The sequence below is a fragment of the Drosophila suzukii genome, chromosome 2R (genome assembly GCF_043229965.1).
Source record: "Drosophila suzukii chromosome 2R, CBGP_Dsuzu_IsoJpt1.0, whole genome shotgun sequence".
In the NCBI taxonomy this organism is placed as follows: Eukaryota; Metazoa; Arthropoda; class Insecta; order Diptera; family Drosophilidae; genus Drosophila; species Drosophila suzukii.
Window position 1 is genome coordinate 6,591,663 of NC_092081.1, and position 27,386 is coordinate 6,619,048.

The 27,386-nt window shown below is 45.6% G+C and overlaps 2 protein-coding genes across 3 annotated transcripts in view; one reads left to right on the forward strand and one right to left on the reverse strand.

The window, feature by feature from the left end:
- Positions 1–43: 43 nt before the first annotated feature.
- The window catches only part of GEFmeso (Guanine nucleotide exchange factor in mesoderm), a 50,678-nt gene continuing 23,335 nt past the window's right edge, over positions 44–27,386 (reverse strand). The window contains exons 2-9 of one of the 2 annotated variants that reach the window (XR_010653728.2): positions 7,767–9,438; positions 7,513–7,707; positions 5,115–5,280; positions 4,883–5,036; positions 4,675–4,820; positions 4,403–4,616; positions 2,662–2,926; positions 2,208–2,349 (exon numbers count right to left, since the gene is read on the reverse strand). Coding sequence is in view for 1 of the 2 variants with exons in the window: in XM_017085477.4 (XP_016940966.3) it covers positions 263–2,349; positions 4,403–4,616; positions 4,675–4,820; positions 4,883–5,036; positions 5,115–5,280; positions 7,513–7,707; positions 7,767–9,438 (4,634 nt within the window). In the remaining variant the exon portion in view is untranslated. Of the gene's footprint in view, positions 2,350–2,661; positions 2,927–4,402; positions 4,617–4,674; positions 4,821–4,882; positions 5,037–5,114; positions 5,281–7,512; positions 7,708–7,766; positions 9,439–27,386 lie in introns of both variants that reach the window. The other variant, XM_017085477.4, reaches the window with a different exon arrangement.
- Positions 6,264–6,991, forward strand: LOC136116675 (natterin-4-like). Its single transcript, XM_070995182.1, has 2 exons — positions 6,264–6,349; positions 6,493–6,991. The coding sequence occupies exons 1-2, from the start codon at positions 6,264–6,266 to the stop codon at positions 6,947–6,949; spliced, it is 543 nt and encodes a 180-aa protein (XP_070851283.1). The 3' UTR covers positions 6,950–6,991.

The following is a 27,386-nucleotide window of genomic DNA, read 5'->3' on the forward strand; positions in this document are numbered from 1 at the left end:
CCGTACCTAAAAATTAGAACATGAATTTCAATTTCAAAACATCTTTTAATTTTCAAAGTGATTACGAACTTTATTAAATGACTCTGCGGTTAAGCAACTAAGCTCTAAATATAAAACAGTCGACTAACGGTATCTAAGATTAGCATTGCATACAAAGTGTGTATTGAACACTTTTAACTATGTACATGTAGAAATTACAAGGAATTGTGTTTATGGCAATGGGTCGTTTACAACGGCTCGTCTCAAAGGGATCATGAAGACCCTACTTGTTGAAGTTCTCGATCTGCTGAAGGACCCAACTCCGGGAGGCCGACTGGCAGACGATGACGCCCGACCTCTGCTGGATGAGGTGATCCTTGGAGGGCTTTGGGGCAATCTGGGGTGGCTGATGAGGACGTGGTCCCAGAGGAGGCGGCGGAGGCGGACTGCTGGGCCGGCGCAAATGGACGTCGTACTCCCCCGAACGCTTCTCGTTGTCGTCACTGTAGATGGCCGAGTCCCTGAAGTCATTCTCCAGACTGTCCTCCACTTGCTGCTCGTACTCAAAGGTGGCGGATGAAGGATCCACACCGGATTTCTTGCGCTGCTGCTCGCACATGCTGTCGCTGGAGGAGGAGGTCAGCGAGAAGACTGAGTCCCGCTCCGAGTGATTGAGGACCCCCAATCCAAACAAGGTCTTGGGATCGGCGTAGTCCACATGGGCCATGCGCTCACCCACCGCCTCGCTGCCCTGGCGATGCAGAACGCTCTGGCGGCACATCTCACTCACATCGGAGACTCGACGCTCCGGCGGTCGATTAGAGCGCCCAAAGGCCAGGCTCAGGTTGTCGATGGACTTGAGGGCCCTAGGCAGTAGTGAGCTCTCCGATCCCGAAACAGAGTTCTTCGGCAGGGGCCGTGATCCGTGCTCCTGCACCGCCTCCATCGATAGATTGATCACCGTGCTCTGGCTGTCCCTTTTCAGGGTGGACCCTGATCCCGTTGAGGAGGTCGAAGTGGAGGAGGAGCTGCAGCTGTCCCGCTGGACTGCCTCCTCGCCCACACGTTGCAGCACTCCTTCGGCCGAGTAGACCAGGGTCACATAGTCCGATTCTGGACGTGGAGCTGCTGGAGTAGTCTTGGATCGCTTCTTCAGCATCTGCGAGGATTTGGCGCGTCCCATTACGGGTGAGAATTTGTAAGGCACATGCACATTGCGCAGGAGGGTCTCGTAAATGGGTTCCTCACCTACTGAATCCACCTCCTCCCGACGTTTCTTCTTCTCTTCCTCCACTTCCAGAGGCGGAGGAGATCTCGAGGGAGGGCGTGGCGGAGGCAGGATGGGTCCACGACTTATGTCGGGACTAACAGGACTCACAGGACTCTCGCGTCTCTTCTGCTGCTTGTTGTAGATCCTCTCAAACTCCTTGGTGTTCTTGAGCAAATCCAGCACGATCTGGGCATCCCGCTTGGACTTCTCCGCCGGAGACAGCAGATCCGTCTGCTGTTCCTGGCTGTAATACTGACCCGCCGGAGACTCATCCAGCGTGGAGGCCTCTTGGGCCAGTTCGATCTCCCCATCCGGACGCAGTTCCTCCGTGGATTCGGTTATCTTGAGCACAGTCGTACTGCTGCTATCGAACTCGCTGAGATCCATGTAGAACCTGGAGCAGCTCTTGGTAGTGCTACTTCGCTGCTTCTTCAAGGTGGCTATCTTCTTGGGCATCGTCTTGTGGTTGTACTGCTTGACCTCGAAGAAGCCCTTGCCCTTGGTCTTGCGCTCGCTGAGATCGGGCTTACTGCCCCGCAAGGAGGCGGCGCTGTCCTCGTCCTGTTCCCGCTCCCTTTCGGCCTCCTCCTCCAGGCTGAAGCCTCCGATACGCGGCACCGACTTGCTGCGCTCCTTGAGAGCCTTGTAGCTGAACACGGGGGAATGCGACTTGGCACTGCGACTCCGCTGATCCCGCAGAACGCAGGTGCAGGCCTCCTGCTGATCCTCCTGCTTGGCATCCTGGCCGCATTTACAAGGCTCCTTCACCGGCGTCTTGGTCTCCTCCTTTCCCACAGCATCCCTCTTGCGATATCTCATGGCAGCAGCCAGCTTCTGCAGAGCAGTATCGTCCAGGCTGTTGTTTCTGGCCAGAGGCTTCGAGGGCTTCACCTGGCCAGCCACCTGCTCTTCCTCCTGCTCCAGGGACTCGTTGAAGCTATCAAAAGAACTGGAGTTGGCCACCGTCTTCCGCTTGAACTTGGAGTTCCGCTGGCGAATCTCACTCCTGCGACAGGCATTCCTCCGCTCCAAGTAAGTGGGAGTGGAGTTACTTCCCGAGTGCAGGCTCCACTTCCAAGTACTGCGATCTGGGGTCCGATCTGCATTGAAGGATGATCCATTAGTCAAGATCTGAGTCAAAACTTTAGAGTTAATGAAAAGCGGTGGGGTGAGTGATAGGGGGTTGTGAGCGAAAAACAAACACCAGTGAGAAATGCATTCTAAAGTATTGGTTAACAGCGGATCATGCAGTCGTTAGGATCGATTGGTTAGTTAGTTGGTGCTGGTTAGTGGGTAGCGTTCTCTGTACGATTATGTGGTTGGGAGTTAGGATGCATGCAAAACACAGACCCCGATCGAGTTAGAAGGCCAATTAAAGCTAGCAATCCAAATACGGTTCTCGCAATACTTACTAGGCTCTTCGGACACCAGAGTTACTTTTAGCGAACACTACGATTACGATTAGCATGTTTAACTATTAGATGTACTGGGGTTTACAGTTGTCTATAGCCCTTATTTTCTGTCTGACCGAATTATATTTTTGTTTTTGGTGGGTATTTAGATCGGTTTCAGTCTCTGGGTGTGGGGATATAGCCTTAGAACGCCTTAAACACTAGTCAAAGTAGTTTCGTTTCTTTGTTTTGGGGTGTTTAGTTTTAGAATGCATCACTGGTAGTACTACAACGGTAAACATATAGCATTTCGTAGAGTAGAGTTAGATCAAGTTGAATTAGTACTAGAGTAGGACACCAACTAAGCGGGGTGGAGGGTGGCCCAAAACCCCTAACGATCGAGGAAAGTGGGTGCCTGTGCCTCTGACGGTGCCCGAGGTCCGCAATTAAAATGCGCCTACATCGGGCCCAAGTAATAAATCAGCCCGCCGCCGAGGCGTCGACAGATTTGGCACGATCTTGGCGAAAGGCTAGCGACTCGCTTGCCACTCGGTTATGTCACTTGGTCGCAGCTGGAGCGTGCGAATCATAAGTGCACCGCGCGCAAGAGTGGGTCGAGTCGAGTCCTCCATGTGGCCGGGATTAAGGAGAGCCCCCAAAAGTGCAGAGAGAAAAATGTCTATCTACTAGTTTATGATTTTTAATACCGAAATGGGCAAGCACGAACTTAACATCCGATTTCCAGTGGTACCTGATTACAAGTATTGTTCATTAAATCATAATTAAATCTATCCAATTATGATTAAATAATATAAATTTATAGCCAGTAAGGCATCGTGAAAATGCGGATTTTTAAGAATTGATTAACCTTAAATCCAATACCTAATGCCATTTTGAAAAATTCTTAAAATAACTATATATTTGTGTAAAAATAAGTTAGAGACTAAAAGCGTTAACGATAACTAAACCATTGATTGCAGAACAGATGTTCTTATTACAAAGTTTGCAGTAACGTTATATCATTTCAAAATACACTAATATTATATTTATAGTACTCATATGCATATTGTAAGTAGCTTTAACCTTAGCCTTAGGTATATCAGGATTAGGGGACCCCATATCAATAGATTGTCACCTTTTCCCTAAACAGGCAGAGATACAGTCTTTGTAAATACGATCCTGTGGTGAGGTATTCTTTTGTATCTGTTAAATAAAGCGAACGTGTTTTGATTATCTATATTAAATCTAGTTATTCGAAATGAAGCAATTACCCTTTCACATATAATATTAGAACCAGCTATATATATATTAATATTATTGTATTACTTATGGGAAAACCTTTTATATTCAGGTAATTTATCACATATAATATTAGAACAAGCTATATATATATTAATATTATTGTAATACTTATGGGAAAACCTTTTATATTAAGGTAAGTTATGATTAATTCAAAAACAAAATAATGTTAGTTACAGGACAGAACTGATTTAGCTGCACTTTTCTCTGTGTGGCTCTCCTGCTCCCAGGCCGACAGGCATTACCCAACTATAACAAGTACCCGCATGTGCACAACTGTAGGCACTTCATCATCTCGTGCAGTCCCCAATCCAAATCGTTAAGTGTTTTGGCCACATGACAAAAAACACAACAAAAACGGGGAAACGGGGCAAATCGGGGAAAACGAAAAACAAAAACAGCAAGGGCCCTAGAGCCAAGCCAAGTTATCCAACTCAGCCGAGCTGGGATGAGGAGCACTCACCTTCCTCGTTGCCCAGCTGGTAGACCAGCTCCTTGGCGCGCATCGGAATGTCCAGCTTCTCCAGCATGACACCTTTGATGTGCTGCGTCCAGATGCGCTTCTGGTCACGATTCCTGGCCGTCAGCTTGATCTGGTGGCGCGGCTCGTCGAAGGGGATGACATAGAAGCTGGTCGGCTCCCCGGGCAAGTGTTCGCTGAGCATCAGATTGTTTTGCTGCGAGATTCGGGTGTTAGGAAGGTATCTCACAGATGGGTGGATCCCACAGACTCACCGAAATGTAGGTCTTGAACTGCAGGCGGCCGTCCTCCTTTTGCTTGGTGATGATCAGCATGGTGGCGAAGAGGAGCACCAGGCGCTGCTTATTGTGCTGCTCCATCAGCAGTCCCTCTTGACGCAGTTCACCCAGGACAGTGAGCTCTGAGGGGGGATAGCAAAAGGGAGTTACTTGTGGGCTAAGGACCATGCTCAGTCCCACTCACCTGGTCCCAGCCAGCCGTCCAGAATGCCGGACAGCTCCTTGACGCGACTTTGCTGCTCCTGCTTGCGCTTCACCTGGTCGATGTTGTGCGCCACCTGGCGCATGATCACATGTGCCTCGGCCACCTCCTTCACATCGCAGTGCTTGCGCAGGCTCTGTTGGATGGATGGGAAGAGAAAGAAAGCCACCATTAAGGACTGTCACTCGGGCGATCAGCCAACTTCCCCACTCACGTCGAGAAGCAGATGGTACTTGAGGATCCGCTGCACCGGCTTCAGGAGATAGGATCCCAGGGGCAGGCGGTGCTGGAGGAGCTTCTGCGTGGAGGCCAGCAAGGAGTTCGTGTGCGTGGCCTGCAGCAACTTGGTCAGCAGCGAGATGGCTTCCGGGTAGCTTGTGCTGTGGGGAAACGAGAAAGGGGATTTATGACATGTGCTTTAGGTCTTCATCATGGTCGGCATTAAATCTGAATTTCAAATCAGTCGCTGGGGGCAGTTTGGGCAGTGGGAGGCACCAGGAGGCACTGGGAGGCAGTGGGAGGCACGATGATGTATGCGGCGTGTCATTGGGGGCGACAAATCAAACCGCTGCCATCGGATCCCGCTCTCCAAATTGGCAGCGCGGCCAGGTAAACGCCAGCGTTTAAATGGAACATGGCGTGCCTGGATTGCCAAGAGACGCCATCGCCATCGCCGTCGTCTCGTTTCGTGTCATGCTGCTAGCCAACTGCCTATCGAGATCGCCTTGGAAGTCGTTACCGTTCTTGGCAAAAGGCCGAAGCCACAAACGCAGTATCGAAGATGGAGCGAACACGCCAGGCCATTGTGGATGTTTCCCCAGAATCCCCAACCAGGTCAGAAGTGGTCTTACTTCAGAGGGATTATTAATTTTGATACATCATATTGGTAAAGTGCAAAAATTAATGGGCCACGGCAGTGGGCAAATTGTGTTATTTAGTCCCAAAAGGGTTTTGGAATTGTTGTCAATGCCTTAAATGTTTGGCTAAGGCAGTTTTTATTAAAAAAGCTCTCCTACTCTCTGAAACTTGTTAAAAGATCAGCAAACTTTATAAATAATATTGAAATAGCATCCATTTTATTTTTCACTGTGACATCATTATTTAAAAATTCTTTCTGAAAACCCGAAACCCATTTATTAAATAAACCCAATTAACCGTAGCCTTAGCGATAAGACAATCTAGGAACAGTTTACTCTATGGTAAAAAACGGCTATGTTATCAGATTAACAACGATCTTATACTTTGAAAGTGATCCCAAAAGGTCTTAGAATTGATCACACTGTCAGTACTTGATTCTAGTTTTAAGTAGAGTCTCAGAGAGTGAACAACGTTGACTGGAAGTAACAACCATGCCAACTGGTAAATGTTCCAGATTCTGGAGTGCATAGAGCAAATGGATAACATAGAGCATGATGGACAAATCCGGGATTTGGTTCTGGAAAATCTTTGGTAACCCCCTCTCTGAGTTAAAATCTCAGCTATTGAAAAATCCTTTAAGTAATATCATTTGATAAAACATTTAACATAAGTACTCGAAAGTGAAAAACGGAAACTTTGTATTAATTTCAACTGATTCCGAACTAACACCAACGCTTCCCCACAGATAAACCAGGACGCTGGGTGCACGCCGGCTTTGGTGATGTTCCGCCCAAGGCCGTAAAGGGAGGAACTGACAATGGGGATCAGTTGTTCATCGCCCGGGCCCGTCACAAGGGTTACCTCATTCCCGGCAAGTTTCAGCCATCTCATGGGGTCACCTACGTGGCCTATGGAGGTAAGGAGTACGGAAAGGTGCTGTACGAGATTCTCTGCGCCGCCGAAGGTCGGTGGGTGTATGTGGAGGGAGGACACATTCCGTACAACGCCGTTCCCGCTGGCAGAATCGCCACGGGAGAACCGCTCTATATCGGCCGCGTCTGCCACAATCGAACCGTAACCCTTGGAAAGGTGCATCCCTCGCACGGATGCTGCTACGTCCCTTACGGCGGCGAGGAACTGGCCTTTAAGAAGTTCGAGATCTACGTAATGGACGCATATTCATATGTATAAATTCATTATATTCAATCGAAAAAGTTGATAATTTCCTCATCCGAAGTGATTATAAAGCTTTACACTTGAAACAGAGAAACATCACCAAATCGACTTCAATAACACTATTAAAATTTGTTAACATTTAATTTTTATAGATTAAAAATAAATTATCTAAGCTAAGTTGACGTTCCCCTAGTACAATCAAAATGTATTTAAGAGAATTTTACAAATTTACGTGCTCAACAAAATTTTAAATTGCTATATAATGATACCAATCTTTGATGCCAGTGTGCATTGTCTATAAGGAACCCAGTACTCCCTGTTCATATGAATATATACTTTTAAGGTTTTCCCCCATGCTACCTTAAACATATTTTTAAACCTCATCATGACGGTATTTTTCCTGGGTTGTGATAAGAGCAATGAGCTTTGCACTTTAAAAGACTACCTTAACGATTAGCAACTGATAAGAATGAAATGATTCAGAGGTTGAAAAAAGAAGGGAATTCCCACAAAAGTTCAGGGGTTTGTCCAGCGCTGTAGAGAGAGTCACATAGGCAATAGTATACCCGTTCACTCACCAGTAGGTTGTGTACACATCAAAGCCCTCGCGCAGGTCGATGAAGCACCTGGCGATCCTCCCGGGATCCCTTCCCGTGTTGATTAGCCGCTGCAGGAGCATCGAGTTGAATTCGTAAATCTCTTCAATGTTGGCGAAGAGTATTTGCAATTCGTCCACGCGCAGGCAGGCGCGCTCCTTCCAGTCGAGCAGGTACCTAAAAACATGCAATTGTTAGGTCCTTGCAGGGTATACTTTATAAGAAGGACTACCCACCCCTTGATCACCTGTCCCAGATCCTCGACGAAGCTTCGCTCCGAGTCCACGATCTCCAGGCAGGTCTTCTCCAGGACACTCATCGCCGGCGGATGATGTGCGTCGCCCAGCTCGTTCTCGCTCTCCGCCAGGCTCTCCACGCTGGCCAGGTAGGAAGTGGCCGTCAGCTTGCCGTTGAGCAGTTGATCCGAACCCGAGCTGGAACTGGAGGAGGTGGAGCAGATGGAGGAGGAGGACAGCGGGCGGTTGTTCAGCCGGGCCAGCTCACTCAGCCGGGCGGCGAACTTGGGCTTGATGTCGGTGAGCCTGTCCAGACTCTCCGCCGACAGCTTGTTGGCCTCCTCCAACTCGGCCAGCTGCTCGGCAGTGGGCAGCTTGAGGGGCACCCCACCGCCCAGGGTGCTGGCCTTGGCGCCCAGGCTCTTGGTGCGGGCGTAGGTCAGCAGGGGGGAACTGCAGATGGTGGAGGCACAGGCGGCGGAGGAGCTCCTGACCAGCGGCTTGCTGACCAGCGTCTTGTTCACCGCCTCTATGAGCTCCGCCCTGGGATCCAGTCCCCCTGGATCCGCCAGGGTAAGTCTCTCCATGTGCTGCGTGACCAGGTCAAAGTTAATGGTGTCCACTATGTCCACGGGACTAAGGGGCTCACTGCACACAAACTCCTTGGGCTTGGGCGGATTGGAAGTGGGCTTGGGCTTGGGCGTGTTCGGGGTTCCAGGTGTTCCAGGAGTGGCCGGCTGGGCGTGCTGCAGTTGCGCACTGGTGGCTGCCAGCTGCTCCATCTCGATCAGTTTGATGCTCTGCTGCGAATCGTACCGCGGCAGGGTTAGCATTCGCTTGTGGAAAGGATTCCCATCGAAGTGGAAGGGAGTCCCTGGAACAGACTGGTTCGTCGGTGTGCGATCCTCGTCCATGGATTTCGTCTTCTCGAAGGCGGCGAAAGCCACCGAATTCAGATACTCGTTGCTGGAGTCGAAGGTGGAGACCAGTTCGCTGCCGGATTGGGTGGACAACTTGCCGGTGATCTTGGAGAGCGGTATGTGCGACAGCTTGTGCTTGGGCGTGGAGCCACCGACAGGAGGTGGCCCACTATTACCGGTCTTTATGTACCGCCCCTGGGTGGGACTCCTTTGGGACTGGGATAGGGATTGGGATGGCTGCTGCTGCTGCTGGTGCTGCTTCAGTGCCTCCGCAGACACCGCCTCCACGGGCTGGATTTCCGAGTGCGTGATTATCCTGTGGACATTCGGGGAGAGGATGCGGATGTTGCTGCCCCGTCGACTGCTGCCGTTCGAGGCGAGGCTGCTGCTGCTGCCGTGGATGTGCGACTCCTGGCTCCTCCGCTGCACCACCAACCTGCTCAGCTGAGCGCCATCCGGTTCGTCCCGCAGGCCCGCAACCACCAACGGAGCAACTGGCTCCTGGTGGCCCAACTGGGTGCTGGAGCTGGCTAGCGTGTAGCTGGCGGAGTGGTCATCGCTGGTGGCGACACTCGAGCAGCTGCCACTCGAGGAGGACGAGGAGTGGCTGCCGCTGCTGCAGTTGCTGTTGCTCCGCTTGGGCGTCGAGTCGCCGCTGCTGGAGGCCTTCGATTCGTGAGATGTCGCAGTGGGAGCCGCTGCCAAAGTGTCGTAGATGCCCAGCAGCGAGGGTGCCAACTCAGTGGTGCTGCCTGTAAATCGAAAGGAAGGAAATGGGGTTTTAGTAAACATATAAAAAGCCAGTCTTATAAATAAAATATTTAAAAAAAAACATATGGGACCAAGTGATTATAAGTTACATCACCACTTTTTATTAACCCACGCTTTTCGTAACATATTTTGGATACAATTCATAGCTCATCATCACTATACATGGAACACATGGATAAAAACTAAAAGACCTCTTAAAAATAATATAAAATAATTCATCATAATTAAAAATTCTATGTGCCAGTGTTCATTTTCTAAGAGATACAAAGTTCTCAAAATTGTATTTTGATTATATACTATAGAACTCTAGTTTCCCAGGTTAAGTATTCTTGGTTATACTTTTAAAAACTCCATTAAAATTAAGAACACTAATTCTATACATAGCATACTTCATATAAAAACAGGTTTCATAATGCTTAACCAAATTATTATGAATATATTGAAATATTGCGTTTAATTTGTACAACTACGAGAACGTGTTGCGAACGAGTTTTGGAGGCAATTTCTATGTGAAACGCAATAACAAAGTGATGACTAATTGGGGTGATAAGTCTGCCCGTATTCTTAACCTCGTAAAGCGCGTGGCGAGTGGGCGGTGTCTAATGCCCCCACCCATTCTCGAGACCCAACCCAATCGATCCGATCCCCACCGATCGAGGTGCTGCAATGTTGATGGGCCTGAGCGGCACACATGCTCGTAATCCCGCGATATTTGCCATAATTTTGTTGCATAAAATGATTTATGCCGGGGCAAACAGCGGAGGAGAATGGGACGAGAGGCCTGATGTATTGAGTTGTTTAGCCGCAGGATGCATGGCCAACGAGCCAGCGAGTCAGAACGTGGCCATCAGTCAGGGAGTGTGTGCATTCTGGCCAGGGATCGAAGTTGGAGTTGGAGCCGGAGAAGGAGAAGGAGAAGGAGAGCCTTGAGCTGGACTCACTTGGCCTGGTCTGCTGCATAAATAAGTAGGTTGCTGCTGTTCGCCTGCCTGGCGGCCTGACATGTGAATTGATATGCCAACGCAACATGGCCAAAACCGCAAGGCAACTAGCAACCAGCAACCAGCAACGGGCAACATGAGGCAACTGCAGGCAGCAACATGGCAGAACAACGACCCGAGTCAACGGCAATTGGCATGAACATTCCGTGGCCCGCTCATCATTTCTCACAAACGGTTCAATTAATCAAAAGCGCTCACAACTGCGGATTTAATAACATTATCGACAGGGGGACTTGATCTATAAATTACAGATCGCGTCAGTCAACAGTCAATGGTGCATGCAGGCACTTTTAATGATGGCCTGCAAATTGCAGTTCGAGCTGGGTATCGTATTGTATTTAGGTTCTATAAATAAGAAATACCAGGCAAAGATTTCTGCATCTGCGAGTGCGACTGTGAGTGTGACTGTGAGTGCCTCGCTTCGTCTTGGCCAACTTCATTAAGGCCACTCTTTATGTGATTATCTCTTAGCACATTTGGCTAACAACCCAGCAGACTAACATCCTAACAGCCTAGCAGCCCATACATCTCACTTCCCGCTGAACATAGAGGCTGAGCAAATCAGGCAATTAACTTTTTAAGACAAAACTCCGGCCCACGTTGCGGCTACCGGTTTTCAGCTATTCAGATTCTTCCAGGCATTAGCATCATCCTCAACCGCATCCATACCACATCCACATCCCCAGTAGCCGACGGGGCACTTTTCTCCTAATTGCGAATGGTGTCAATGTGGCCTGGCTTCGGTTGGCTTCGGTTTTTCTGTAGATTTTTCCCCTGGTTGGGCAACATTTTGCCAAGCCACGAACAACAATTAGTTGGCATGAGTAGTGCCACGCCCACTGTCAGACCGCCGCTGTGCCGCCTGTCTTTTCGGGCAGACTGACGACAAGTCGTAAACATGATTTGTACATTTAATTTTCCATCATTCTGTTTGATTATTTTGCGTGGGCCGCGAGCGCAGAAATTGCAGATATTCGCCCATCCAGCGGCCAATAGATAGTTGCTAAGTCGGATGCAAGTGCTCGGATGCAGATACTCGAGCTGGCCATCATCCTGCAGGCTGACCCAGTTAGCCGACGGGACGGAGCGTTTTGCTTAATTGCCAAAACGTGGGCTGCGACGACAGGTTCTCCAATGGCTTTTCGCACACGGAAAAAAATCAGATTAACCATTCCAAATGGCCTGAGAAAGGTAAAAACCCCATTAAAGATTCTTAATTTATTTAATAAAAAGGCTTTTAGTATCGCAGAAATCTTATTAACTTGACAGGCATAGCTATTATCTTAGCTTATAGTCCGCCGCCACACAAACAGTGTACGACATATTGACAAGCTTCCCGTGCAAATTACTCATACAAGCGAAAAATAAAATGACATTGTACTGATATAAAGGAATTTCAAACAGTAATATACTTACAACATTATCTTTGTTAATTTAACAATACCTTGCTTGAATCTTTAAAGATCATTTTCTTTAAACAAAGGATTTTCAAATATGTAAATATATTTTTCCTAGCAAAATGTTTTGTAATCTTCCCATGCTCTTTCGTTATCAACATTGTGTCCACAATTCGTTTGAATATCTTTGTTTTTCTAACCTTACTTTGTTTCCTAACCTTCAAGATCATTTTCTTAAACCAAATATTTGCAAATATGTAAATATTTTTTACCGTGCAACAAGTAGAGTCTAATCATTGCCACTTGCCGGCAAGCATTTAATTAAAAGCCAACAGCTGTGGCCGTTCCAAACTATTTATGGCATAATTCCGCCGAGATCTGGGTAAAATGTTGGCCAGGCCGAGCCGGACCGGGCTAATCTGAGATCTGGAATCTGGCCGGCGATCTCCGCAACCGGAGTGGCCAACAAATTCAGCCTGTCAACCCAGCGAAACAATGCCAAGTAAGCTCTGTCATTTTGCAATTTGCAATTGGAGTAGCCCCTCACGGCCCAAAACACAACAAAAAAGGGTGTCAGGGCCAGAGGTGCAGAAGGAGGAGGAGGAGGAGGAGGCAGTTCTCCAGTCTGGTTTCGTTTTCCAAATCCAAATCCCTTTAATGCCCCGGCGACAAAGTGTCTTATGTCCACAGACGTAGCCGTAATTTTCTGCAGCGGCTTCAGGTGTCCGCTTCGCACCTGGACAAGCTCCCAAAGCCGGCAATTTATGGCTGGCCTGACACAATTTCATAAGGCCCCCAAAGGCTCCATCTCGCAGTCGCGGTCGCAGTCGAAGTGGCAGTATGGCCTAAAGATTACGCGATTGTGGCTAAAAATAGCAGACGCTAAAGGTCAACCGGCCCCGAAGAAGATGCAGCTGCGTGCTGACTGATTTACAAGCCAAGTGCAACTTGCTCATAAGTTGGCGACTCGACTGGCGACATTGAATTATGCGAGGCGAGGGAAAGTGCTGTCGTCGGAATCTCAATTTGAATCCGAATCCGAAACCAAATCGAAATCGAAATCGACAGCGTTCAAATGTTGCACCTTCGGATGGAATGGGAATGATGTGGTATGGTATAAGGCTTGGATTGGATTGGTATGCGATGACATTTTATTTATGCACAGCGTGGCCAGCTGTTGAGAGCATTAAATTAATGCGCTTAGTCGCCATCATCGATGTCCCATTCCAGGTCCGCGTCTGGCAATTGATATTTTAATCGCCATTTCATTTTGTCTCCGCGACTTGACTTGGCGCCATGGTTAGTCCGGTGTTTAGGGAGCCGATACACGGAGAGAAATTACCATATTCTTGGAAAATTGGATATTAGACAGATTTTAGAAAGAATCGATTCATACGTATGGTTAAAAAATAATATCAGTCAATTGGGGCTAGCAATCCATCATCATTATAAGATTCAACACACAATATTACGGGTGGTTGTCATTTGGATACTTTTAAGCAGTAACCCCAATACTTCTATTTTTATAGTCCCAACCAATGTTTGTAGTAACTTAACTAACCGTATTGGTAAATTTTACCAATATAATTTACTTGTTTGTACCAAAAGCACCCAAAGTAATTGTTGAATTATTACACCTTTTTTAGGGAGAAAGTTCCCATCTTAATATTTACTTCCTAAACACTTTTTCCCGTGTACCTTATCAACTGTCATTATTGACTTGGGCCCCATACGTGTCCCCTGGTAGCTTGGCTTATGAGCACGCATTTTGCAACTACCAATTAAAATGTTATTCAATGCGTCGCTGAACGCGACTTATAAACACATTTCCCCCGATAAGACGACGACCTGAAAACCGCAGCTTGAATGGCACTTAACTGAATCGATATTGCCGTAAACAGAAGCCAAGACAGAAACTGAAAACGAAACTGAAACTGGAAAACGGAAGTGGAATCCGCCTGGCCAAATGGTCGCAAAAGTTGGCAAATATATTCGAGGCACATGTGTTGGGGAAAACTGCGGGGAATTTGTTTAGGAAACGCACATGTGCAATAAAACACACGCTGAGCAACTCTGTTTTGACAATAATGGGGAAATTCCATGCGATAGAGAAACATTTTCTTGGCTCACAAACTCAAATGTTTGTGCCATCAAGCAATATATTTTATATATAGAGGTCTTTAAAATTTGAGGAAAACAAAAATGTGTGTCTTGTGAAATATTGAAGCATACAATTAAACCCCTGAAAAGTACAAATGTTCTTTAAGGCTCTTTAAAAGACCATCTAACCTTCCACCTTGTACAAAAATGGGGTAGCTTAAGTCACAAGCCCATAGAACTATAGATATTCCAATATGATTGCATTCACGATCTGGCTAAAATGGCTTTGCCCGACCATAAAAATTGAGCCCCATCCTTCAACGAAGCCAATTGCATCTAATGTTCGTTAAGAGCCATTGATAATTTCCCGGGGATTAACGATCGTTTCCGCTTTCCTCCAGCAATCTCGAGGAGCGCCCACAAATAGGCTGGAAATTCTTTTGAAATTGAGCGAATCTCGCAGACGCATAAGCATAAAAATTCCTCGAGATGGGCCGCCTCACGGAGGGCATTGGATTTGGATGTTATTTTTAGCCCGTGCTGGATATCCATGGATCCATGGAGGCACTTAAACGACGGCTGTGCGCTGCTCATCCAGGCCAACGCAATGGCAAATAACACGGCAACTTTTGCTTTTAGCACAGCCCCCTTTTCAGCGTTTCCCGCTAAAAGTGAAATCCTTTTAAAGCGGCAGAAAACAAAAATCTAGGAAAATGTCGCCGCCAAAAAGTTATAAATCTTGTTCATATTTGCACGTGAAGCCAAAGCCAGACTTTCAGGCCAGGTTGGATGGTTGGTTTGGTTGGTGGGTTTGTTCGTTGGGAAGCCATAAATGTCACAGGCCCGCCGAAGAACGGGCTGGCATATTAGTTTTCCACGGAGCGAGTGGCAAAACGTGCTAAATTCCATGGGGCAGACATCCATTAAACAGCCGCGGCCTGCCCGAAACATGCCACGGCTGAAAAGTGCTAAAATCTCATAAAACATTGCCTGACTGCTGATTCTAAATTAACTTTGGCTTGCCACAGGCACAGTGGTTCCAGAGAGTTCTGGAGACAGAGTACCCCATCATAATTAGAACAAGGTTCTACTTTCTCTACTTAAGTACTAGATTGTTGGTCACTTTAAGATAGTTGGTAAAGGTATATAGAACAAAACAAAACTCATAAGCTCTCATTATACTTTTCAATGTATAGTTACCCAGAATCTGCATTGCAAAATACCAAGACTCCGAGAATACGCTTTAAGATTTTAATGGCATTGCCTCAGTAGCATACGACATAATAATACCTTATACATTCTACAAGTTGCATACTTAGTACTATTATAGTACTACTATAAACTACTACTCTATACTACTCTGTACCGTTTTTATAAATACAATTTCGTAAAAAGCCTGTTCCAGTTTTCACTATCAAGTATTGTTATTATTATTATTAAGTCGGTTGAAAAGTATTTGTTAGGGAAAAGTATTTTATTAATTATCTTATAACTATAACGGATCAGATGATATAACATATTGACCAAAAATCGAGTTCTACTCGATATATCAAAATTACCAATCAGAACAGGCCTGTCTAAAATATATTTTCAGTATGTAAGAGTTCCTTATTCTCAGACTTAGTATTTAAAGTATTAAATTTCCATCCAATCATTTTCCCCCACAGATCGATCCACTGTTCCTGCCTCTCTCTTTTTTCCCATCCTGGCAGACGACACTTCAGCCGAGGAGTGGAGTAGAATCGAGTGGAGTGGAGCAGCCAGAGCTGTTGCACTTTGCACTTCAGCCCGGGGAGGCGGGTCCGAGGTCTGGGGCTTGGGACCTGGAATCTCGGGTCTGGCTTGAAGAACTTCCCTTCGGCGGAAGGCAGCTCGTGCATTTTCAATGGCCTTCCCTGACTTTGACATGACGAACTGCGTGACTGTGGCGTTTTGAGGATCTCCTGGCCGTAAAACACTGTCTGTGATGAATGGCAGCTGCGCGAGAAATGCATAAAAGTGTGAACAAATTTTGCCCACTAAATATAGCCGCTGCGGCTGCAAAACTAATCTTGCGAAAAAGTCGGGGCCAATGGCCTGATGTTTGTGCCGTTGGCGGTGCCAAATAAGGAGGCCTTTTGGAAGTGCAAACATGGTCATGACCAGTTCAAGGGCTGCGGTGAAATTTCCCTGCCAATAGAGATATCACCTGGGACTGGGACTCGGACTTGGACTGGGAGTAAGGCCAGGAAAAAATGGGAGTGGGAACGGCGCAATTATATAAGGCCATCGCATTTAATTAGCCACCGGAGCTGCAATATGGAAAGTGGTTTTGGCCAGGGCCAAGAAACGCTAATCTGTGCGGACGGGCAACAGTTTCGTGCGGTTTCAGTTGTGCGGTTTTCGCTTTCGAAATCAATTCAATTCAATTTACAATTTTCCCATATCGCACACGCATCAGAAACAGAAACCTAAAGAAACCAAAGCCAAAAGTGGCCAGGAAATGTCAGTCAGGGCTTAGGCTTTTTGCCGCTGCTGATTGATTAATGTGGAGCACGATTGCATAAGGGATTGCAGTCGCCGAAATCTCGCATCTACGTGGGCGACACACTGGTAACCCAGTCAAGCCATCAGTCAGTCAATCACTCGCTCATTCACTCATTCACTCACTCACTCACTCCATCAGTCGGAGGTGGAGTGGTGGGAGTGGGAGGAGTGGGAGTTGTCGCGCAGATAGAGACCCCGTCTGTCTGGTTTGAAGGCCAAGATACCTCACCCGATATAGTTGAGTGCGGACCCACTCGAGGGTAGTGTTGACTCAAGATAGGAGCTGGACAGATGGACAGATGGACGGATGGACGGCGGGACAACGGGACAGATCGCATTGGCTTCTCGGTAATGGCTTACCGCTAATGAGCTCCATAAACAAGCTGCGCTGCGTATCGCTTGGATAAATTTGCATTCGGGCTCTGGCCAAGATATCTCTGTTAGCATGGTTAACAAGTTCTGCTGGCCTGCGCTTTATGACAAGTCAATCCCAATCGGTTTAAGTCCAGAACGGGCCTGGGGTCATCGAAGGTCGCTCTTGAGTTCCAAGTACTTTTGAAGTACTATTGAAGAGCTCCAACTCAAACACTCTTTTCCAACTTAAATATGTCTACATATGTTGTTTTAAGATATAATAGGGCTCGTAATATATTCTTCACAATCGGTAGTTTTCTTTAAATAAGTTGATATCAGCCAGGTGCTTATTACTCATTTAAATAAGTTGAAGAATAAACACTGTTTATTAATACAGCACTACTGATGAATATATTTCTTATACATTTCTTAGCTGAACTAAACATTTTCATTATTATTCAAATTTTGAGAAAAAAAGAAGTAGGGAAATAAAATCATAGCATGAAAAAATGTTAAACAATACAGCAAACGTGGACTTTTATAGAAAAATGCGATCTCGGAAGGTGTTTTAATTTAGACAGGCTCAATAAAAATATTGTATACTTAATATTATTATACACAATAACTCAAGGATACCAATACAGACCCATCTGATGGCGACCTTTTCTTATTCGTTTTAATGTTTCATCTACATATTACCCTCTCCTCAATACAAGGATTTATATAACTGGTATGTGATAAAACCTTTAAAACGATTAATTGAGAAATTAAGTGACTTGCTACCAACTCAGGCATCCCATGCACAGTTAAAATAGAATGGAATTGCACTTCGCAATTCGTTTCCGAGTAATAGAAGCCACTTACTTCAAAGGGACTCTGCCTGATCACTGGCCGATCAAGAGAAAATAGCGATCTCGGCCGTCCCCAAGGATGGCCAATAGATGCCCCTATTTAGCAAGGCCGCATCCGCGGAATGCGGTGCCTTGCCCCATTTGGGACTGCTGCTCCACTCCACTTCACTTCACCCGACTCCAAGATGGGGCTGTGCCAGATCGCCGCCCAAGGCAGTGGACCACATTGCGCAGCCAGATCCAATGTCAATGCTTTTGAAAGGCATCAATTAATGGTCAATGCTCTGCGCGCCGCGTGCCTGCAAAGATTTTCCAGCGAAAATCTGCGCTTCGGGCTGAAGGCAGAAAGGAGTTTGAGGCCATCGACTGTCATCCAGTTCAGGCCAAGATTGGCACAACGACCACCGGCGTGGCAGCTGTTTTGTGGCCGAGGCAGCCATAATTGGCAAGTGGAAAACTCGCGGCGTGGCCATAAAAAGCAGGTCAGGCCACTGCTAAGACAATCAAATTATGGCCACTTCTTTAATTGATGAGCAGTCTCGGTTTGGTGGCATCATAAAGTTTCACTGCCCGCTTCTACGGGCCCGTAACTCCCGATTCCAGATGCCAGGTCCCAGATCGCAATACCCATACCTACGGCGATCCCCGGCAAACATATGTTAATGAACCGAGCCAGACGACGACGATGGCGTGATGGAAGACAGGAAAAGGCGAGCAACAATTTAGCGCTTTAATTTGATGGCCATGAGGAGCTGCAAGGAGCTGCGAAACACCCTGGTTCGGGTACTGGTCCTGGTGCAAATTCTATCAACAGCTACGTTAGATGGCCAACACTAGATGTGGCTGAGACCGCGCCGCGCTGGCAATTTATTTTAATTACTGCGCGGCCAGGTTGAGTCGAGCGGAATGGCAAAATGGCTGGATGGCTATCCGAAAAAGCGCTAAAACCCTAACAAGAGAAATCAATTTTCGCGAGCCCTGTTGCCACATTTTGCAGCAGCCGCAGCCGCAGCCGCAGCAGATGCAGTTCCTCGAAGTGAAGTGGAGTCTGGCCGGGATCGTTGAACTCTGGGCCGGGCCTTCGGGGGTCTTAATTTGAATTGACTTCCGTCAACAAAGAGGCTGCCTCGGTCCGGCTCAAGATTCTAATTGCAACATGTTGCAAAGTAAGTGCGGACACTTGCAATTAATAAGAATTGCTGCCGCTGCACAAGGAACCCATAAAAGTGCCTGCTCTTGGCCTTCGCCTTTGTCTGCTTCGCTTTGTGGGATATAAACTTTACACCGAAAAATATTTAATAAGTTTAGGGTTTAATTAGAGTCGGCTGTAAAATAAAATAAAAAATTCCTGTCTTCCAAAATAATTAGATGTATCTTGTTTTGCCCAGTGCTCATACATACACTCGAACGAATCTTCAATACTTTTAAAGTAGATTATTAAAAAAAGGTACAAAAATTGGTCAGCTAAAAATCACTTAAATATTTATATTAACCACTTCACTCTCAGTTACAATAGTTTCTTCAAGTTTTGTGAGTTAATTGAAAATCTTTTTAAAATGGAAAATATTTCTATAAAATTTTAATTTATGAAGAAACATCATATCTCCCAGTTTTAGGGATTTCTTTTGAAGCATATACAGTATGTTAATGTCTTTCATTGAAAAATGAAAATCATCTATATTTTATTTATACTCCGCAGGGTTGGGAGTATTAAGAGTAAAGCTTAAACCTACAAAAATGCCATAGATAACTACTATTTTTTTCGGTGCACCGAGATCCAAAGTCGGGGCCGTGGATCTTCCTTCGCGGTCTTGGGTCCGCTTTTATAGCCGAAGGGCTCGAGTCGGTTCAAGGAATGCGGCGTAACGCCAGCAACATTTCACGCTTAATTATAGACGCCAAGCGCTAGGAATTTTTCATAAGACAGAGGACCAGATGAGGAGAGGTGGACGAGGCGGGGGCAGGCATTTCCTATTGCCATCATCTAATGCCCGGCCAGGGAAGAGCTTGCCACGTTTATTTATGTGTGGGCCGTTGTTTTGTAATTTAATAAGCAATGCAAAAAGGGGCGCGACAAGAAAGTGCAGCCCGATCCCACCGATTGCCTGATACTCTATGGGTTCTACGGCCAGGATTGCCATATTCTGGTCTGGAATTCGTATGGCAGATTGCCTGCTGGGTGAGTGCAGACCCTGCCTATAACGTCTGGGTTTCATGGTATCGTATCGCCTGCCAGGCTGGCTAATAGTCAACCCACCCACACGTTCTGGCCAAGAAAGAGACGGGCACACGCCGTTGACGCCTCTGACGACGATCGGCGCCATGGAGCAAACCGCTGACTCAGATGACTCCTCCAATCCCCCGCATCCAATTCCCCAACTCCATCGCTCCATTGCTCCAGCCGGAGGAATGCCGCAATGTTGCATATGCAATTAATAATTGGTTGCACATGCGCAGCGGTGTGCAACATTCTGCTGCCCGCAGCATGATGCGGCAACACGATGGCTAAAAATATCTCGCGGACCTTTGACACTGGCCATGTCGCTGGGAATTGTGACTAATTAGTGGCTCCACGGAGTGTCCACCTCCGCAAACGGGGCCACTCTCTCAATGGGAGATCCGCGCCGAGACTGTGGCATTGCCACACATTTGAGCGAATTAAAACACGCAACACATTCATCAAGATCAATTGGAAATGACACTCAGAAAAAACATGAGGTCGAAACATAAGTAAAAACATGTTTTTCCTTTTTACTAAAAAGAAAATGTATTTTAGAAAACTAAAGAAATGTAGACATTTTATCAGAACACATACAAAATTAATTGTTCTATAACATTTTCAATATTTAAACTATACTTTTGGAATTGATGCTTCTTAAATAATAGGGACTAAGAAATTACTTTACTCACAATACTTTGAAACACAAAATTTCGTTTCATCTCAACACCATAAAGCACTGCAATTTTGTACTGTGCAGAAGAAAAATCTAAAAGTATTAAGAATGGTATACAGAGTCTGGCCAGAATGGAGTTCTCTAGACTTAATTGATTTATAAAAAAAGAGACAACTCTATTTTTTGTGGGTCAAGTTTAGAGTCAGAGCCTTGGCCGCAGTTCCCCCATTTTTTTGGCATTCCCTTTCTTTTATCCCCTGTCTGGCTCTCTAATTAAATGCCTGGCCATAATATTAATTTATGGTAATTTAATACTTTATTTCCAGGGGAGGGCAGCAGTCCCAATAGAAGATTTATGCTGCCTCTGGAGTCCCAAAGAAGACGAAACAAATTGCTGGCAATTTCAAAGGCTTCGAGGGGCCACAATCTGGAGAAGATCTTTCAATAATTTGCGCCAATTAGAAGCGTATTCAGAGTGCCATTCAAGTGAGTTGGGAGCGCTCTATTCCATTATTATGATGAGGTTGGCTGTCTAGGGGCTTGTGCAATGCAGAGATCCAGAATCAACTTCAGAAACATTTGGCCCTATGGACTGGCGATCGACTGCAGCTATAAATAGTTCTCCCACTTTTTTATTTGCCCCTCGGTTGGGGCAACACGATGTTGAAATTTTGATTGCGACATTCCTGCGCCCATTCCTCGAACAAATTGTGCTGGGGCAAGGAGAAGGGGACCGAGATTTGGTATAGGGATCTCCAGAACTTTGTGCATTTGATTTACGGCGAATGCCCGTGTTGACATGCCGCAAAGCTTTTCGCTTAATGACGCAGTTTTCCTCGCATTTTCCTAGCATTTTTCCTGGCCTTCTCTCCATGTGGCGTGTGGCAAACCGATGACCTGGAAAAGCCTTGGAAAACCAAACAGAACAGAACGCAGTCGCCTAATTAAATTCTTTTCGTGTGTCGCAGACACGCCATCTTTATCGTCGATTGCGAGTTTTTGTGACTCGGCTCTAACCCCGTTTGGGTTATGCTAATTCAATCGTGCTGGGATGTTACCTCTTTTTTTACTCGGTTTGGCTTTTTTGGCCACTCTAATGGCAATGCCAAGCATGTGGCACCTGCAGCAGGCGGATCGTGATCGGCGGTGGGCGTGGCTAATGGCCGCGCAATAACAACAACTAATGACTAAATTTCACATAGCCGCAACCTTTTAGGAAGCAAATGTTAATTAAATTTAATCACGTTTTGCCGCGACAACATGGCCAGTTCAAAGGTTAAGTGAGTGCGCCAAAAGTGGCCGCATTCGGCTGCAGGCGACACACCCCGAAACCAAAAGCCACTAAATCGAAAAAATGGAAGAAAAAATCCAGGCGTATCAACAACGCATCAGCAACATTAGTTGCAGGTTGCATTTCGTCGCTTGTGGCATAAACGCCAATTATGTGCAACATATGCATGTCTGTGGAGAGCAAAGCGTGGCATGTTTGCCAATTTTTCATTTCCTGCAATGGCCAAAACAAAACTCGAACCTGCTGCTGCTGGTGTCCATGCTCCCCCAAAATCGCTGTTGCTGCTGCTGCTGCAAGTTGCTAGTTGCAAGTTGCTAGTTGCCGGTGTGAGTGTGTGCTGCTGGCAGATGCGAGTGCGGCGATAAGGCGCCAAATGTGCAACAGCCATGAACCAGGTAGCCAGGCGGATAAAAACACAATTCAGCCTTGGCAACGGGCGCAGCCTTAGAATGACGGCAGCAACATCGCAGCGGCAACAGCAACATCGCAACATGGCAACATGGCAACAGCAATTGTCATTTTTCACGAACGAGCGCGGCATGCAAATTGCCGTAAATTGAATTTGTCTGATTACGTTTGCGCCGCGGTCCGGTAATGGTAATCGATTGTCTCGGGACTTGGGACTTGCAACTTGCAAGTTGCAACTTGCAGCTTGGAGCTCGACTGCTCGACTCCTCCCAGCATCAATATTTGCTCTTTCGCAGGATTCGATCGCCGGCGAAAATGAAAATGAAAAATTGTGCCAGCGAGGCGGCAGATAAATGATTGCACTCGAATTGCATTTCGATGATTGCGAAATTGCCGAGTTGCAGATGCAACGCACCAGAAATTATGTGCTGCATGTGGCAAACGCAGATGCGAGGGCCTAATGGAGATTATAGAGTGCGAGATGCCGAAGGAAAGGTGATGCACACAGAGAATATTATTGTTTAAGATTAAATTAATTTAAAATTAAATATAAGCACTTTGAAGCTCTTTAATCCATGCATTTAAAATTAAAAACCTTTTTTTTGTAATACAAATCGAAGCTTTTTTATACTTTCATTTTATATTAAGCAATCATTTTGTAACATACATTCATCCATCTTACTGTAGAAAATATGAGTGTTATTCCCAAAGACATCCAAATAGAATAAGTTAAATACAATACCTTTAAAGCCCTTTACAAAAAAATATTTTGAATTCCTGCTAAATTTGTTTAAAACTAAACAAAATGTTTGCAATAGAAATAATTAGCTTTTAAATATTTGAAGGAAATCTTTGTGATATTACACAACATATAAGTTTAAACTGATTATAATAAATTTAAATAATATTTTCCGGTAATTAAATAAAGATTTTAATTATTTTAAGTAATTTTTCTCATTTTTTGATGATAACATAAGTGTATTTAAAATTCAGAAACTAAGCGAAAAGAAAAGAAAATATTACACGAAACTTCGAGTAGGTGCTGAATATCTTTCATCTCTGCTCAGACTTTTTGCAGAACTTTTCCTTTGATCTCTGCACACCGAGGGAAATCGGCGAAAATAAAATTCCCTGCCTGAAATCACAGCGATCCATGCGGTTCAGGTTGCCAAAATCTAATCCGGCGGATGTTTATCGTTGCACAGTCACAACAAACAGCATATCGATTACCCCCAGGCAGTCTGGTCTCCGTTCACACGCTGCTGGAGGAGTCTGGTTCAGAGGAGTGATGCATGGTTGCCTGTTTGGGGTGAGTCATCCCCAGTACAGGCCGTAAATTCCTCCGATTTCCAGAGGGGGATCGAGTAGGAAGCTGTCAAAATGCGACTGGAGGCACTGGAGCCCGGTTCAGCGATCGGCATGGCAAACAAAGAGCAGCTGCGACTGCTGTTCTGATTCTCAGAGGCGAAGTCAGCGATCAGCAATGCGGCGAACAGGAAACATGTGCCTGCCACGCCCTCAGTGCCTCGGCCCCAGGAAAACCTTTTTTCCCCCGCCCCCATGGCACCCCCATGGATCCAGCTTTTCCTTTCACGAAATGCGTTCGCCGAGCCACAGCCATTAACATAAAAATAAATTTCGCTTTTGCCGGCCATATCGCGGCTACCAAATCGCCCAGGCGAAATGAAGTTGTAAGCATGGATCCGCGACTTTTTCGCTTTTTGGCGTTACGTGAATGCAGAAGAAAAACGATCGAAACGCAATAAATTTCACAAACGCGCGCAACAATTAGAAACCAAGCAGCAACAGCAACAGCAACAGCGACAACGGCAACTGCAACAAGCATTGCAACTGCAACAGCAACATGGACGCAGACTGCGCATGCGCGTCGATAATTTCTTGCTATCGACGCGCCATGATCACGTAAATTATGTCCAAAACTGAAAATAAAATCAGGCAACAACCCAAAAAAACAGAAAAAAACGCCATGCGACGGTAAATTTCGTATTGGAATCCAAGCGATATGCATTTTGGGCATTCAAGCGCTGCCTATAAAATTGTTTTTTTTTCGACCATTGTATATTTTGTTGTTGCCTTTACCGCTTGATTAATTTTTGTGCGTTTGGCAACAGCGAAAAACTTTTAAAGCGTCATTTTCCCGATGTCGCTGTGTGTGTGCGGCTTGATTAAGAAAATCAATTTTCGTCGCTCAGCGATTTCTAATTAATTGCCATTGGCCTATGGGGAATTGGTTTCTCTGGCACAAGGATACGTACCGAAAAGTGTAGACTGTTCAGCTTTAATTTTGGATAAGATACAATAGATTGGTAGCGATTTAAAAAAAGAATCAATAACAAAAAGCGCAAAACCGTAACAGTAATTTAATTTACGTAAATAAATTATTTTTATACTTATACTTTTGTTGAAGGTATTTAAAAATATATGTAAAGGTATTTCATTTTATAATATAATATTTTTAGACCATCTGTTGTCTGTATCTGGAACTTGGATTTCCGCAGGTTAAATCCAGTTAAATAAATTCATATTCGCTTGATATATCCAGGTTTTTAGCAGTTTACCCACGATTGCAGCTGCTATTTTTAGGCTTTCGAGCCTTGTCACTCCGTTCGCCAGTGATTCATGCATTTTTACTTGGCCAACGCCCGCCTAATTAAGATAAATACACAGATGCGATCTGGGGACCCCTCTGCCATAGAGTTGCTGCTGGTGTTGCTGATGTTGCTGCTGTCATGTCATTGTCGCTGCTGCCGGGTAACGTGTGGAAATGCAGCCGCAGCTTTTCAGTTAACACGGTTCTTCGGCGGACCGGGCCCAGGCCAAACCGTAGCAACGGTTGTTAACATCGCAAGCTCCTTTCTAGCCGCAGGTTGCAGGTACTCGTACAACTGCAACAGCAACAAATTGCAGACGACACGAGGCAAGAAGGCAGCTGGAGAATGGAGAATGGAGCCAACGCCTCCTCCTCTACATAAACAACACTAGCGCCACCTACGTGCTCCGCTCCCCACAAGTCCCCACAAAGGAGCATGGGTGTCCACAGATGGTATCGCCCTTGCCCCCGGCCCACTGCTGCCTCCACTTCTTGGCCAACTGCAGCCTACGGGGCTGGGACTCGGAGCCCAAGTTGCCCAGTTGCTGTCGCTGGTGCTGCAGTTGCTGCAACGGAAGTCAGTAAACTTTCAGGGTTATTATTATGCCAGGCTTGTGGGCCTCAAAACCTGCGGCCCCACTTCAGCTGTCACTGCCGATCGTCCCAGGTAGGGAATTTCAATTGCCAAAATAAAGCTGTTCTGCCGGATTCACAGTTGCTTACAGCCAATTCTACATAAGCAAACAGAGAAACCCACTCCCATATTCCCAACTGGTATTCACAAACATTTGCCTAAAATGGCAACACAACACTGTTGTCATCGCATATACAATTCATAACACTCATAAGTATTATAAGAAATAACAAATATAAATATTCTATTATCCTAGTGAAAAATGGGTATATAATCCTGAGTAATAACGTATTACTCTAACCTAATTGAAAAAACTCATAGCTGTTATAAGGAATTATATGTATATATTTATATCCGATTCTCGTGGTCAAAGATGGATAAGCTTCAAAATAAAATATCGCTTAAACTAAAAAAAGTGCCTAAAAATCTCAAAGGTATTATAAGTCATAAAGATATCATTATCCTTTTGTCTAATCCTGAGAAATGAAATTTCTTTAAAAGTTTCCCAAATATTTAGACACCTTCCTCTAAACATAGATAACAAAATGTATGAGAATACCGTAGTTCCACAAATTATTGATAAGATATTTGACTTAAATATCACACCACTTTCCTAGAAATTTGTTTTATAATATTCATCAGTTGTACATTTTTAAACATATTGTGGAACATATATTTTTTTCCAGTGCAATAACAGCACTCTTTTCCGGTATTCCCCCCAAAACTCCATTTGCATGGGCTTTCCCTGCGGAAAAGGGCCGGGCGGGGAAATTGGTCACGCTGTGGCCCAGATTGCAGGTACCCACTAATGCCAGAAACTCTTATCGGCCCGGGCAAATCAACTCAAGCGACGCTTCACTGTAGTTTAACTGTTCGTGCGAGCGTTGAACTTCTTTTGTTCGCCATTCCAAATCCAGTGACCATTGTCTTTCGTCGCTTTTGCGTCTCTTAATCCGCTCAGTTTGTGGCTTCTTGGCGATAAGGGAACTGCGCATAGTTCACACCCCGCACGACCTATAGATACGAGTGACCCCGAATCGCGGGCTGATTAATTAACTGTCATGGATACGGCAAATCAATGACTTTAACGGTATCTGCGGGCTTATGGCTCAATCTGCGCCGATCTAGTTCGGAAATCGAACACCCATCATGCGGTCTTCGCTCGCCATTATCGTCTGTGCCCCGTACTTGGGCCCAATATCACATTACTATATAGTTTCCCTCCCTCGAACATCAGTCATTGACTTGTGTTTATTAATTTAAAGTGTTGTTGTCGCTTTGTGCTATGTTAATCCGTTTTATCTGCCGCCCTCGCTTGTTCGCTGGCTCTTTGATTTTCGATTTCAATAGAATAGATATAAATCTCCCTCTTTGTTTGCGGGGGGCCCCTTAGGTTTTCTTGTGCACAGAAAAAATACTCAAGATAAGTAAGGGGTACAATATATAAAAGGAAACCAATATAGTAAATGTCTTAATATTAAAATGTTTCAATAAACAATCTTTTACATCATTACCCATTGTAATTATGAAATATAGGCGATGTAATATACTATGAATGTGGTCTAAATTCGTTAAATATCTTTACATATAGCTGCTGTAACTTAAGAAATCAGCTATACAGATGTCTTAGGTTTAGATATCACTAACATATGAACATTTTCAGTGCTAGATATGCATTAAAACTATCTTTTTTCTGTGTAATTGGTTCATCTTAGAGATGCGGGTGCAGACCAATTTTTGGGGGTGGACAGTGACACAGATTTTCGTGGAGAGCACTGCACTCACTGGAATCCCCGGGCCAACAATCGATGCGGCAACAATGTTGCTGTCCACTCACCTGGCTATCGCAAATGTTTGCTGTA